Here is a 15585-nt window from a genome sequence, read left to right as displayed (position 1 = left end):
GCTGAGACGAGTCAGAAACATCCTCAGTCCCGTGCTCATCGTCTAATGGTGCGACGCGTGGGGGTCTGGCAGGGTGAGTAAACAGGTAAACATGGCGGGTCAATGCGTCTCTATGTTTTATTATTTTAGTGTTTGAAACTTTGACGTGAAGTCGTTTGGAGCCGTTTGAAACGACTCACTTCGACAGCGTTTATCTTGAGGCCGAGCTATTCACAACACTGCAGAGCAACGTCTTGCGTCCCGACCAGAGTAGAGACATGGCAGGAAGTCAAGCATTTTAACCAGGAAGATTATCTTTCATGAAGAATTTGCAGTAACACAACCCAGCTCCAGACAGGCTGCAGGAGGAGGCTGTGTTCACACAGACGGCTGAGCAGACCACGGCTCCAGCTGCGATCGAACCCGAGCTACGTGCTCTTCTATGTGAACACTTCGACCACCACTGTCCTGTAGCAGCTACGTGCACTGCTGGGAATACGCCTACGTTAATCAAATCGATGTGATTTCAATGACGGATCTGTTGTTGTCTCGGTAAGTCTAACATTAACATCAACCCCTGTGTAACGGTGAAAACAAGCTGTCTAAGGTAATGTACTAAGCTATGTGTACGTCTTCTTAAATGTGAATTACATTGTTGACGTTACAAGTTGCACAATAGAAATTAAAATATGTTCCTGACTTAAAATAAATATTGAGTGAAACTTTCAAACAATAAATTAATTTCCGGTCTGAAAATGTCTATATATGCTGGTAAAAACAAAGTATCCCAAACAAAGACAAGCAACAATTTCCTAAAACATAATATAATGACCGCCTGAATAATAATAATAATAACTAAAATTTCTAGGGCTGCAAAGCAGCACTCGGTGGGCCCGAGCACATGCATTTTGAAGCGTTGCATGCTTTTTGTCTGAAAAAACAAAAATAACCAGTTCTGAGAGAGAAAGAGACGTGACCTTTGCAAGACATAAAGTTTCCTTTGACCTAGGAAGACTGAAATCAAAGGATTCATGGTCCATGTACAGGACTGTCTCAGAAAATTAGAATATTGTGATAAAGTTCTTTATTTTCTGTAATGCAATTAAAAAAACAAAAATGTCATGCATTCTGGATTCATTACAAATCAACTGAAATATTGCAAGCCTTTTATTCTTTTAATATTGCTGATTATGGCTTACAGCTTAAGAAAACTCAAAAATCCTATCTCAAAAAATTAGAATATTTCCTCAGACCAAGTAAAAAAAAGATTTATAACAGCAAAACAAAATCAAACATTTGAAAATGTCCATTAATGCACTCAGTACTTGGTTGGGAATCCTTTTGCACGGATTACTGCATCAATGCGGCGGGGCATGGAGGCAATCAGCCTGTGGAATTGCTTAGGGTTTATGGATGCCCAGGATGCTTCAACAGCGGCCTTTAGCTCATTTGCATTGTTGGGTCTGGTGTCTTTCAGCTTCTTCTTCATAATACCCCACAAATTCTCTATGGGGTTCAGGTCAGGGGAATTGGCAGGCCAATCGAGGACAGTAATGCCATGGTCAGTACACCAGTTACTGGTGGTTTTGGCACTGTGGGCAGGTGCCAGATCATGCTGGAAAATGAAATCCTCATCTCCATAGAGCTTTTCAGCAGACGGAAGCATGTAGTGCTCTAAAATCTCTTGGTACACAGCTGCATTTACTCTGGACTTGATGAAACACAGTGGACCAACACCAGCAGCTGACATGGCTCCCCAAACCATCACTGACTGTGGGAACTTCACACTGGATTTCAAGCAACTTGGATTTTGCTCCTCTCCAGCCTTTCTCCAGACTCTGGCGCCTTGACTTCCAAATGAAATACAACACTTGCTTTCGTCTGAAAAGAGGACTTTGGACCACTCTGCAACAGCCCAGTGCTTCTTTTCCATAGCCCAAGTCAGAAGCTTCTTCCGTTGTCTTGAGTTCAGAAGTGGCTTGACCATGGGAATACGGCTATTGTAGCCCATTTCCCGGACACGTCTGTGAACAGTGGCTTTTGATACCTGGACTCCAGCTTCAGTCCACTGTCTTTGATGCTCCCCCAAATTCTGGAAGCGACCCTTCTTCACAATGCGGTTAAGGCTGCGGTCATCTCTCTTGGTTGTGCAGCGTTTCCTGCCACATTTCCCCCTTCCAACAGACTTTTTGTGGATGTGCTTTGAAACTGCACTCTGTGAACAGCTTGCTCTTTGAGAAATTTCTTTTTGTGTCTTACCCTCCTGATGGAGGGTGTCAAAGATGGTCCTCTGGACAGCAGTCAGATCAGCAGTCTTCCCCATACTTGTGATTTAGTTTACTGAACCAAGCTGAGTGTTTTTCAAGGCTCAGGAAACCCTTGCAGGTGTTTCGAGTTAATTAGACGATTCAAGTGATTAGTTGAATACCCTACTAGTATACTTTTTCATGATATTCTAATATTTAGAGATAGGATATTTGAGTTTTCTTAAGCTGTAAGCCATAATCAGCAATATTAAAAGAATAAAAGGCTTGCAATATTTCAGTTGATTTGTAATGAATCCAGAATGCATGACATTTTTGTTTTTTTAATTGCATTACAGAAAATAAAGAACTTTATCACAATATTCTAATTTTCTGAGACAGTCCTGTATGTCCGCGTTACAGAACATCGTGTTTTAGTGACGTGTAATCAAACTTTGACGCCACGCCACGGTCACACCGTGTGACTAAAAATCCGTAAGTCAGTTTTTATCTCCATCTTTTTGTGATGACACTCCTCTCCATTTGAAGTTGATCCGATGAAAACCTTGGTACAAGTACATCAAAGTAAAAATGTGGAATATGGCCAAAATGGCCACTAAATGCAAAATAGCAGGCTTCCTGTTGTGTTTTTCCAATTGCACCTAAGACTTTTTTGTTTGTCTGGTCATGATACACCTGTATATCGATTTTTGTGAAGACCGGTCAATGTGAACACGTTCCAGGGGTCTCGGGGGGCACCGTTGAGCCATTTTGCGATGCCCATTGAAAATTCCTTCAGAATACGTAAATTTTCACCACTTTCTAACTTTCTGCAAATTTTGGTAAGAAGTTGAGCATGGTAAAGCCCTCAAAAAGCTAATTCATTTGCCTGAATAATAATAATAATAATAATAAAAATTACAATTTCAATAGGGTCTCACCAGACACCTTTGATGTCTGTGCTCGGGCCCTAAAAAAAAATCGTTTGGTAACAATTTGAGCATTTCAAAGCCCTCAAAAAGCCAATTAATTTGCCTGCTCGGGCCCTAAAAACACTATGGCAGTGATACCTATAAATTCTAGTTTATTAACCGTTATCTTACACCTCTTTATAATGCAGTGCCGACGCTATGACCTCATCACACCTTTGATTGATTTTTATTATTGTCAGTCACATTATTTGTCCAGCCTAAATCCGGCTTTTAAGGTTAAAGCTTATCCTACCTTACATGCATTTACGTTAACGATACAATCCCTTACCCAATTACATTTGCTTATAGGTCCCAACATTAGAAATTCCACTGCTGTGACACAACCTCCAATATTATCATAAAACAACAAGAACAAAGTTATTCATGAAGGTACTGCTGCTGTTTTCGTATTCTATCTTCCGGTGTTCACTAATGGAGCTAATGATTAGCTCACATCCAATGAACTGTGTCACTGTGTCCAGGACAAGACCCCTGAGAGCCAGAGGGCCTCCTGCCGCAGCAAAGATACATGAAGACTTCCCAGAATCCCGTGTGAATGCGAACAACATGAGGCTTCCTTTACACTGGGCAGCACACAGGTGATGTTCACAGAACACAAAGACTCAGCTGTTATTTGTGAACCAGAGCATAAAGATAGATACAGCTCACTTCCTCTGCATTGTCTTAAGGTCTTATAGAAGAACACCAGCGTCATTCATCGGGTATGTCTAGTTTGCTTTTAGTGCGGGTGCCTTTCAGTCACTTTTTAAAATCTTACACACAGTCACATGAATTTCAGGTTTTCAGGACGCCTTTTTAAATAACTGGTTACTTCTGCACCTGATCTGCTGCTTGGTAGGGCAAGACGTTTATAGGTTAAAGAAACAAATTAAGCAGCAACCATGATACGTTTAGGGAGTCATCAGTTTCGTCTCAGTTAAGTGGATTAGTGTATTGAAAGACTGATTGATTAACATAAAACCTGACAGGTAGCTATCCAGTCCCCAGGCAAAAGTTAGTGTTTCATGTTTGTGTAGCCTCTCTTGTTTCTGTAATAACAGGAAATGACACCTGCTGATGGATTCAAACAATTTTCAGGAGTGAGCGTTATGCCGTGTGCTCTCAAAAGCTGTACTCACCAATGTATTGTCCCCACCCACATCTTACTCTGATCTTCGACTAGACCGCATAAGTTAAGTACATGTCTGAACGAACTCAAATGCACCGTGAATGCATCTTGAGATTCGATGACTCAGACCTCCTTCAGTGATGGTCTGGGCCTTTAAACTGTTTGAATTCAAATGTGTCCTGGGCCACATATGAAAGAACGCTTACTCAGCTGATGTCCCCGGACCCACCAGAGTTTCACTATGAATTAAATGTATTTTTACTCTCTCTCTTATAGCTAATGCCGAGTCACTCACAATAGGACACAAGTTTGAAACTCAGACTTCCTAAAAACAACGACTTGGTCTTCATTAACCCCCGAGCTGCAGCTCATAAGTCTGGGTCTGTATGTAGAACCATATCTTTGTTAATGACTGATTGTGCCATATGCACATACAATAAATAAAGTAGGTTTATAACTGATCTGATCTCACTGGTTTCCAAAAGAGGTCGGATATAATTACCTCTTTCTGTGGTGTGTTTAGTGTGAAAAGCTGAATATTAAATGTGCCATCCACAGCTTTCTTACATCCTGTAAAAATGCTGCAGGCTTCTCAGCTCAACATCCTCTTCATCGCTGACACACACATAACGGCTCCTCTCACATCTTGACACCCCACCTAACGTAAATGCTTATTATCTGCTGCATGTGGTAAATCCAGTGCGTCTGTGGATTGCAGTCAGCACCTTTATTACCATCGGCATGTTTTCTGTGTAAGCAGGTTGTAGCTTAGAGCAGATACAATTTTGTGTTGTTGAAGTTCTGACTGAGTTGCTGCGAAACTCAATTAGCTGATCACCTTCTTGCCAGATTTGTTTTTTTTTTAGTAGAGGACACACACAAGTCAACTCAATGAGGAACTTCAAGCATGTACAGATTCAAACACATATTTACTTCAGCTTTTATATCGCTGTATTAACTGTTGGATCTTGTCACAGGCAAATTGACGGTTAGTAAGCAGTGAAACCTTCTTGAGTTATTTGTAACGTTGATGGAAGAGTTAAGCTGTCTACTTCTTTGTCGAAATGTAATTTATTTAATTTTGAGATAGTGACTTACAGAAGTGCATGATTTCTCCCAAAAAGTTAGCTTAATGTAATGATAGATTACTAAAAAAAAAAAAAAGTCATTCTCTGTCGTGTATTTGTGTCCCAAAGGGTTTAACCTGAGCCAGGTCAAATCATAAAAATCATAATTTTTGACAGGTTTAGTAGCATACAGCTGATTCAATATGCGCGCACAGATCATCCAGAATGAGTATCTCTAAATAAATTGTCAATGAGCTGCTAAAAAAACTTTCCTGTGACTTTAAACCTGCAAACAACCTCTAAGAGTGTTTTTTTGCATTTAGCCTTCACATGGCCAAACTGTCGGGTTGCAAGCAATACGTTTGCCAACCATGTCTTAATCAGTTAACTGCTGATTTTACTCAATACATCATTTTGTATAAGACTTCCTGTATTACAGGTTATGCTGTCACTAGTTTATTGTACTCACTGTGCTGATCACAATCAGGCTGCGTGGAACACAAAAGCAGTCAGTTATACAAAGTCAGCAAACCCCTTCACGGTTGTGTTATGGAAACTATTATTAACCGACAAGATGTTGTATACCGTACGAGTGCAGCGCTTTTTAGCAATGTGTGGTAGCATTAACAGTGGTGAAAAGGCACATCTTCAAAAATACACTGTCCTGTATTTTTATTAAGTCAGTTTTGCTGGCTCAGTGGACCGTAAAAAAAAACAACATACATCCAGTCCATCTTAGTCAGACAGACTTTCTGTTGTAGCTGTGTGAGACTCTTGGTGGAGAATACCTGCTCAGATTTGAAGAGGGTGGCATTGTTCAGCTGTTTGTAGGACAGTTGGCAGATCACGTTACCACATGAAATGGAGCACATAGAGGAAGCTTCGACATCTCTTCAGCCGTATCTGTAATCTACATGTCCAAAACAAACTACAGATTCCTCCTATGCAGGGTCACATAGCAGCTCGCAACTCAGTCCCCTCTGCCTTAGGAGTAGGTGGTCAGTCATACGTAAATGATTTACATGTGGCTTTCTGAATCCTGGCTCTAGTTTGAAAACCGCCACAGTATTCTGGGTCTGTGTATGGACATGTTCACAGCCATTCTCACTCAGATAGTACAGTGTACCAGAAAACTTGCTAAGCCTGGTGGTAGGGCTGCTAGAAGGCACCCGCGGGGGGGGGGGGGTGTTGAGTCGGATTTTGAGCTGGACACCATTGTTTCTTATACTCTAAACATGTTGCACTTTGTTTAATATGCACACCTAACTTTTTTATTTTGAAAAGGGGTTAAATAGATACTTTGATATCTTTTTGAATTGCACTGCTGACTTAACTTATAAGACCTCTTTTTTATTTATTTTTATCACGTTGGAGTTGCTAGTTTAAACCTACAGTTTTGCACTTTAATATTTGAGCCTTTGTTTACATTTTGTTTTGTGCTGCATTAACATAGCAGTCAGGCCTCTTATTTCAGAAACAATGAACAGTAACAGTTTGGTTACCAATAAAAGGTAAGCCTACTACTTCTTTGCTTTCAGCCAGCTACTCAAACAGACAAGCAACAAAATAACAAACAAACAAAATACACAGGCAAGTGTCGGCCTACTTTGAAATAAATTAAACACAGAACTTTGTAGGGCTATTTGAGTCCTCCTCATATTTGTGGAAAATGTATGAAATAAGAAGTACACTATTTTTAAATAAATAAAACCAAATAGCTGCAGCCTAATCGTGTAACGGACTAGGTTTATGTTTATGTTTGGTTTTGACTTATGTTCAGTAAAACACTGTGTTGAAGGAGCGTTCTGATGTCTGACGGTCAGTGAAGGCGACGTATGTTCAGTAAAACACTGTGTTGAAGGAGCGTTCTGATGTCCGAGGGTCAGTGAATGGGTCTGGGTGGGACATGTGACTGTTTGGACCAATGGGATGGTTGCTTGGGGATCGGGGCCATGTCTGTGATCGGGGCTCAATGAGGAAGTGAAGTGTTGTTGATGTGCGCGAGTGACGGATTTTTTTTTTTTTTTTTAAATAAAAAAAACAATCGACGCTTAGCCTGGCGGGGGGGAAGCCTGGCGGCCCGCCAGGCCTATACAGCACTGGGGGAAACCCTGCATCTGCTGTGATGATGTCAACCACAGTCATGTTATCGTTTACTTAAATTTGTCAGCTCATCCTGTTTGTTTGTAGCTGTCATGAAAACAATGGTTACCAACGACTTTTTCCTCCTTCCCCCCTTCTCTTTGTTTGTGTGTGTGTCTAGATGTGTGTTTGTCGTGTGTGTGGTTTTATGTTTGCTGGGCTTGGTGATGGTCTCTCTCCCACTAAATGGAAAACGGGCAAACAAACCTCTGAACAGGCACGTGAGCAGTGTACATAAAAGGGTAAGAATTAGGATGGAGCTTTCACGTTTACTACAAACTCTTTACTAACACACCTGAAAATGCATATCCCATTACCATTTACATATGGTGGGCATGTGTGCGCCGCTGTAAGCAGGTGCAAGATTGTCTACTATGCAGCTGGTTACACATACCTCTTTAACACCAAGATTAGCGAGTATTCCCAGATCGATCCATGGCTATCGATCAGCGGTGGAGCGGTGAATAAAAGCCTGTGTCTACTGCAGAGTCATTAGACCCAGGAGTGAATGCTGATTGTATGCATTCCATTAACAGATAAATTCCAGATATTTTTGGGTATTTTGACCCGTGGTAAGTGGCTGTAGTTACAGGAACTACCACAAACAATCATTTAGAAATGTAAACAAAGAGATTTCTCCTCTGGGACCGATGATGAGGTACTGTGGAACTGTGACTGACAAGTTTTAGAAACATGTTTCATTCACTGCCGGTAGTCAAGTCGTGACTGATAAGAACCAGATAGGAGTGTGGGTTCACCATGTCATTGTTTCCAAAATTTAAATCAGTTTCTGGCCGTCAAGACTAAAAAGAGACCAGTAGAGTTTTCACCGTTTTCTGTTTTAGGGGCTTGATAACTAGAGTAGTGTGTTTCATTTTAAAACCAAATCTCAGTGCTGTTTAAGCCCGTGTAAGAATTACTTATTTGTTCCATTGAATTACTTAATTGAGCAGCATACTTAGCATGTCCCACAGCGTATTCAAAGAGCAGTGTGTGATAGGTCGACATTGATGACCGTAGTAAATTATGCATCACACTTTCTACACAGGGCTAAGAGATGGTTAAGTGTTTTGTTTGGCTTTTGTTCAAGGTAACTGATATGCTTTGTCCAACGTATTATGTTTCTTCACTGGTTGTGCAGTGTTAATTTGACACTGCAGGTTTTCAGCAAAGAGGATACACTGTGTCTTGGCAGGCTTCATTTTAATCCTTCACATATTCAACCAGTGGGATTTTATTTATTTATGGTTGCTTCTGACCAATATATTACATCCATGTCAACTAAAATTCACGTTCACATAGCAAGTACTTAATTACTAACATGGTGGATTAATATCAACGTTAATGTCTGCAAACTAAAATGACCTTTAGAAACCTGAGGTAAATTATTTGGATTATAAGTGCAAGATCTGTTGCAGTAAGTTAGTCTCAGTGTAATTACATGTCATCATCTTAACCCCTGTTTTGTTTGCAGCTGGTTCATGAGCACGTGCACAAAGTTCTGGAGGCGCAGTGTCAGCCCGGCCACACTCGGAAGAACTTGTTGACTCGACTCCCTGCTTCCGGCCATGGTACTCAGCCCTTCTTGTGGAAGGACATGCCCCTCCCCGATCAGCTTTTCATGTATCCACTTCCTTTTGGGTTAAAGGGAGTTGGCAGCAAAGTAGAGGATCTTCTGAAGCTGGTGAATACAACTTCTTTGTCTCTGTCTTTTGTCTAATCTAGTTTTTATTTGATGATTATATTCAGGGTTTCCATAATTACTTAAAAGTACATTTTATGTTCCTGACCACGTGAATGGAGTTGGAGTAAAGGCAAATGGAGACCCTGAAATTCACCCAAAACTTTTCCTGTCATATAAATAGTTATTGATTATGTGTGATCCAACCCGATTAATACAATCTTCAAATTCTAATTTACTAATCTAAATATTCATAGTGTAATTATTGATACTGAGAAATTGCTTGAGTGGATTGACATTATTGATACATTTTAAATATGGCTATAAAACAGTAATGTTCAATATATTTGATAACATTCAACAAAGAGAGAAGAATTTCCTTTTTCAATTAATCTACAAAATAATTAATCTTAATTTAAAAATGAAACGCGTCTTTAGGATTTTTTTTAGTTAGGGTTGTAACAATATCTGATTTTGACTACATGATTATCCAAAGGATTCAAAATAACAATGTAATTTTAATACGTATAGAAAACATTGGCATATCGGACAAATTTGTCTTATTGTGTGTTTTGTATATTTTAGAAAACATTGGCATATCGGACAAATTTGTCTTATTGTGTGTTTTGTATATTTTTTTAAAAGTAAATTACACAAAGAACTTACACCTTCTACTTTGGAGTTTGACCATGAAAGTTACAACATCAACAAAGAAATAAATATATATGACTTAAGAGGCATTGGATTATATACACAATATTATCATATGTGTATAATTAACATAAGGGATTTTGCGATATATTGATGAACTTCAAATTTGAGTCATAATTCAATTTTATAGATACCTTTTAATCATCACAGTTAAAGGTAATCTAAAGAGTGAACACACTCGCTGAGCATTTTATATGGAACACGCTCACTAACACTCATACTTTGCTGGGTCAGGCCTATCTTGTCAAAATAGCCTCAGTTCTTGGTGTAATGGATTCCTTAAGATGAGTGACTTTGTTCATATATTATATAGCTGGACTCAACAGGTTATTGAAAATGATATGGTGTATTTTGGTACTGAGAGACTGATAAAGGATTGGAGCATCTAACTGTAATTTAAGTAAACATGGAGTTGTTGAGGCTAATTTACCTGAGGTATGACAATAAAGGCATTCTGTTCTATCCAATTCTATCTGAAAGGTGATTTCTACATTGTACAGCCAACTAAAATATCTAAAATAACACGAATAAATCATATTCATAAAGTACATTTTAAAACACAGTTACAATATGCTTTACAAGTTAAAATTAAAAATTGCAGGCAAACAATCGGAAAAGTTAAGAAAGCAAACAACATAAAACTATTCAAGGCAATTTGAAGACAGCACAGCATTAGAGAAAATAAGGAATGTTATTGATGTGATTAGAGCAAAATCAAATCAAATATCATGGAATAATCAGAAGAGAAGGTAGGATAATTGTTGGTAAGTTTTTAACGAAAGGTGAATCCCTGAGAAAGCACAACTATAAAAATATGTCTTCAAGAGAGGTCCAAAAGAGGATAAGGAGTTAGTTGTACATAGACTCTCTTCTGGGAAAAATAAAACAAAACATCAGTATGATGTACATGTCAGTAAAGCACCTTTTGGAGGCACAAATCTAATGTTTCTCTCTGTGTTTTTTCCTGAACAGCTGGAAAACTCTCACTCTGCTCAGCCATCAGATAAATGTCGGCACTGTTTGGTCGTGGGGAATGGAGGCATACTCAGAGGCCTGGAGCTCGGCCGCCTGATAGACAGATTTGACACCATCATCAGGTTAGAAACGTAAATACAATGATATGACTGTATTCAGGAGCAAGGACCAGAGGAGTGTGAATACTATAACCTGCTGAGTTACCAAAAACCTGCTTGACTAAAAAAAACTTGCTGTGAATCCAAGTTTCAATTTGACTGTAGTGCCTTGAGTTCTGGTTATCTGTGTTTCTCACTGGCACTTCCTGTCGTGCAGAATCAATAGAGCCACAAGATAATAATTTACATTCAAAAGCAGCCCATCAATAACTCTGTGTGTGCCCGTCCTTCAGGTTAAACAGTGGTCCTCTGGGAGAGTTCAGTGTCGATGTTGGAAATCGAACCAGCATCAGAATGAGTTACCCAGAAAGCACGCCGCTCCGCTGGGTGGATACAGACCCTCACACTCTGTTTGTTGCTGTGGTGTATAAAAGTGTGGACATCAGCTGGTTGTCTGCCATGATCAACAAGCAAGCTGTGGTGAGTGGAATGTGTGTCTGTTTGGACTCATTTGGTCAATCTTGTCCGTTAACTTGCTGAGCCTGTTGTGCAGCATCAGTGTTGAGATGTTATTCAAATGATCCGACACACAAAGTTCACTTTTGGACCCTTTCATAAAGTGACGTTCAGAGGTTGTTTGAAAGAAGACTGTTTGCTGGAGGTTACAACCTGTGACCATGTCGATGAAAGTTAGAGAAACAATGTTTCTCTTATCTTAATTATGTAAAATGGTAAAACACAGAACTTCAACACTGGAGAGAAACTAAAGATAAGCTATAAAGAACACTTAGAATGTTAAATGTGAGCAAATAGTAGGGAAACAAAATCCCCTCAATCTTGTATATATAGCTTTAGATTTAAATTGTTTCCATGTATTATATTCACACAAAAGTGTTGCCAAATAAAGACAGAACTCATTTCATAATAACCTTCAAAGACTAGCCTCATCACCTCTATTCAGTCCAACCTCTTTTTGTATAAATAATTACTAGATCACATAAAAGTACAAAGGTGGCTCAGTCTGAGAGACATGCCTGTGCTTTGTGTTGCAGTCTGTGTGGAACAGATTATTCTTCTGGCAGAAGGTTCCAAATCAAATCCCTCTTGAGCTGCGGAGGTTCAGACTTTTAAACCCACATGTCATCAGAGAGACGGCAATAGACCTGCTGAAGTACCCTCCACCCAGACCACGCCTGTGGGGCTGGGACCAGGTAACGTACCAGGAAGGACGTCTGTCTGTTTTTGTCTCTGTCTCTAAGTCTCTCTGTCTGATATATTGAAATCATGTTTAAACACGTGTAAACACACAGACGTAATATTAAACAATAGAAAAACTGCCAATAAAGACTATAGCAATAATGTTTATGTATTTACTAACACTGGAGGGGGGGTGTTTTTGTTTGCAGAATGTGCCCACCCTGGGTGTCTCTGCACTGAACTTAGCCAGTCTGTTGTGCGATGAGGTCAGCCTGGCAGGCTTTGGCTACAACCTCTCCCAGCAGGCGGCGCCACTGCACTACTACGACCACCTGCCCATGAGTGCCATGCTGCAGCAGAAGATGCACAACGTGGACAGAGAGACAAAGTTCCTACAGAGCCTTGTGAGAGAGGGAACCATCACTGACCTTACAGGCGGGATTCACTGCTCCTTCTGCTCGAGCTGACCTCCTGACCCTCGAGTAAGAGTGGTTGCTTTTCAAGAACAAGGTGCATCCTGTCTGGATAAATACAAAGCATCGACAAGACCAACATATATGCAAACAGGAGAAGGAAGGAAATAGATGAGAGGAAAACATAGCATGAAGTCTGAGTCTAGTCTTAATTCTTGTAATATTGCTTCTTGAAGAACAAAGGACATAGAAACAACAAAAAAAGTAATATTATTTATACCTACTGTTTTTTATATGTGTATATGTGTGTGGTCCTTGAGACACCTACTGTATCAGGTACTACCACAGAAGGAACAGAGCATTTTTACGTGCTTTGGGAGGTTTATGTCTGTCTGTCTGTCTGTGGACGGATTTTTTTACTGCAATAGCGTAAAAACTGCAAGATAAAGTCACTGAATATTACAATTCAGTTTAGGTCAAAATGAAGGTAGAGTTGAGATGGGTGTACTATCTATAAACAGATTCTACATGTGAATGTGCAGATCTTTCTGCAAAGGACAAGATTGGGGGGCATCAAGCCATCTGGTTTGTGTTTCTAGTTTGACCAATCACATCTGAGCAGGATTTGGTTTCCCGCAGATAAACAGTCCTTGTGGAGAGCAAAAGCGGTGCAACACATGGACTGTCTGCTTTTTAATTTATCTGTGTTATGAGATGAGCCAAAATGTTGTATGGACCTAAAACACCCACAAAAAGTATCATTGTTTGTATTTTGCTTGGAGAAACATTCTACTTGTATGATAAAGAAATCTGTTGGACTGTAAACGGCGGACCGCAAATGGAAGACAGAGTCTTTGCCCTGATATCAGCTGTCTACACAAGTACACCCATAATAATGTTTCCCTCAGAGGCTAGTTACACAGTAAGCGATGGGCTAGATTGAGATGGGACTCAGTGCTCATTATTATATTCTATGTTAATTAAGGACCCCAATCTGTACCTTGAGCAGATAGTACCATAGGTTCAGACCTTGTGCTGTCTGTCCCTAGGGATCCAATCACAAGTGCACTGTTCCAAGTTCTTTTTTACACACCAACTTCTCCTGTGACCACTGCTCTTTCTGCAAATACAGATTTACAAATTTGTTATTTCTGTTTGTAAAGACCAATTGTTGTTTTTATCCACCCTATTATCAATGTGTTTGTGTTAGGAGGGGCTGAGTTAATATGTTCATTATTTGCAGCTCTACAATGAAATAAGATTTTTACCCAAATACAAAATCAATATGTGGCAGTCAGTGTTAAAGATGCAGGGTGTCCAAAAATACTTAAGGTTTGTTGTAGTGGGTTAAAGACGTCACCTGAGTGGATGGTCCTCCATATGTGACCCAGTAGCCCCCCCCCCCCCCCCCGGCCGGATTTTAACACCAGGTCTGAACAGGGTCACCCACTTCTGAATTTGGGACTTTTTAAAGTGTTTTTTTTTTTCACTTCTTTTTTTGATACCTGCAACTTTATTTAGCAGTCTTCCAAAAAAGCTGGTCTGTGAGAGAAAAGATTAAGTTTATCTTTCATTTTTTAATTGATGTATAGTTTGTACAATTTTCATTGTTTGTTGTTTAGTTGATAATATTTCAGCTGAACACATACTTATGTGATGACTTTTAAAATGCATATGGATCCATGATTTATTCCTGAATTGTTACATTTCCTCATGTCATTTGACAACATGCAGCTCTTCATTTGGCTCCTTTTTCGAGCGAGATGGTCAGTTCTAGTTACATGTGTCGAAGAGCAAATACAACTGACCCCAGGACAGGAAAAATACAAAACAAATCGGATATAAAGATCTGTTTAAAGTTTAAAAGAAACTTACTCTTAAATTAAATGGACAATAATTAGTCTGTGTGTGACCAGCAGAATGAAATGAATGCACCGATCTGCAAGACGACACAAAAGCTCCAAGAAAGACAAAAAGTCTGTGATGTGGTGGTCTTTTTTCTACAATGTTACTTTTCTGTGATTTTCATCTCTTTCTATTAATTGCACTTTTGTTGGATGTTGTTATTATCACTGTACATACACTGGAAATATATGTATTATTACACTGAGTAAATGGTTTATTTGTATCTGCATGATTCATTTTCAATGTTTATTTTAATGTTATATCTTTTATTACATCTCATCCCTTCTTTCCACCATATAATATAGCTCTCATTTTGCAGGAGTTGGTTTATTCTGTAAACTTATGAGTTGAATGTGCCACAAGAAATTCATGTACTGTAAGTGTAAAAGAGAGGCTGCGTGGTTCTGGTCACTCCAGGAATATTACTCCTATTACTGCAAAAATCAGCAGCTGCAAATCAGAGACAAACTGTTGTTCATAGACAGGAAAGATGCCTGAAAGACGGCCGACCAGAAAACCACTGTAAAAACCTGGTTCTGCAGATTGTACAGTGGGGGCGGGAATCTCAGGATGACTTACAATATTATATGATGCGCAATACATGGTCCACCATAAGATTAATATTATGTTACAGCAATTCTGTGATTGGAAGATGATCATAGAATAATACATAATGAAATCTGTCTAACTGAAGTAGAATTCAAAATGACACTAAGGAGGCAAAGTCCAGGGTTTATGTATTTATTTATTGTAATTTGGTGTTAGTTTCATAGTTTGCCACAAACTAATATCAAAGAATGTACAAAAAATGCATTTAGTTTTATCTTGGTGTTTCTTTAGTCTTTAACTAACAGGCTAACTTGTCGATGTTCACATCGGATCTGATGAGTCAGGAGAAAGATTATAGACATATATTTTCTCAGTCCTTTAGAAGCTGAATTCAGTGTTGCCCTTATTCCTAAAGTTATTGCTAAAATTCATGTCAAGTTTTTAGGTGGAGCCATAATCAAATGCAAAATGATCATCAATCACTTATATGTACATTCATGCTCCTGTTTATACCATGACTGGAAA

The 15585-nt window shown here is 39.3% G+C and overlaps 1 protein-coding gene across 5 annotated transcripts; it reads left to right on the top strand.

Moving 5' to 3' along the window:
- The first annotated feature begins 18 nt into the window (after positions 1-18).
- Positions 19-13754, top strand: st3gal5 (ST3 beta-galactoside alpha-2,3-sialyltransferase 5). 5 transcript variants are annotated; one of them, XM_061079605.1, is made up of 8 exons: positions 19-73; positions 3676-3792; positions 7653-7773; positions 9006-9215; positions 10896-11020; positions 11290-11476; positions 12049-12207; positions 12403-13754. In XM_061079605.1, the coding sequence occupies exons 2-8, from the start codon at positions 3761-3763 to the stop codon at positions 12658-12660; spliced, it is 1092 nt and encodes a 363-aa protein (XP_060935588.1). In that variant the 5' UTR covers positions 19-73; positions 3676-3760; the 3' UTR covers positions 12661-13754. The 5 variants fall into 5 exon arrangements, with proteins under 5 accessions (XP_060935588.1, XP_060935587.1, XP_060935586.1 ...); XM_061079604.1 differs by having other exon boundaries at positions 19-85; XM_061079603.1 differs by lacking the exon at positions 19-73 and adding an exon at positions 119-531.
- The last annotated feature ends 1831 nt before the right edge of the window (positions 13755-15585 follow it).

Source organism: Limanda limanda, chromosome 10 (genome assembly GCF_963576545.1).
Source record: "Limanda limanda chromosome 10, fLimLim1.1, whole genome shotgun sequence".
NCBI classification, from domain to species: domain Eukaryota; kingdom Metazoa; phylum Chordata; class Actinopteri; order Pleuronectiformes; family Pleuronectidae; genus Limanda; species Limanda limanda.
Note: the sequence above shows the minus strand (reverse complement) of the source record. Positions and strands in the feature narration are given on the sequence as shown.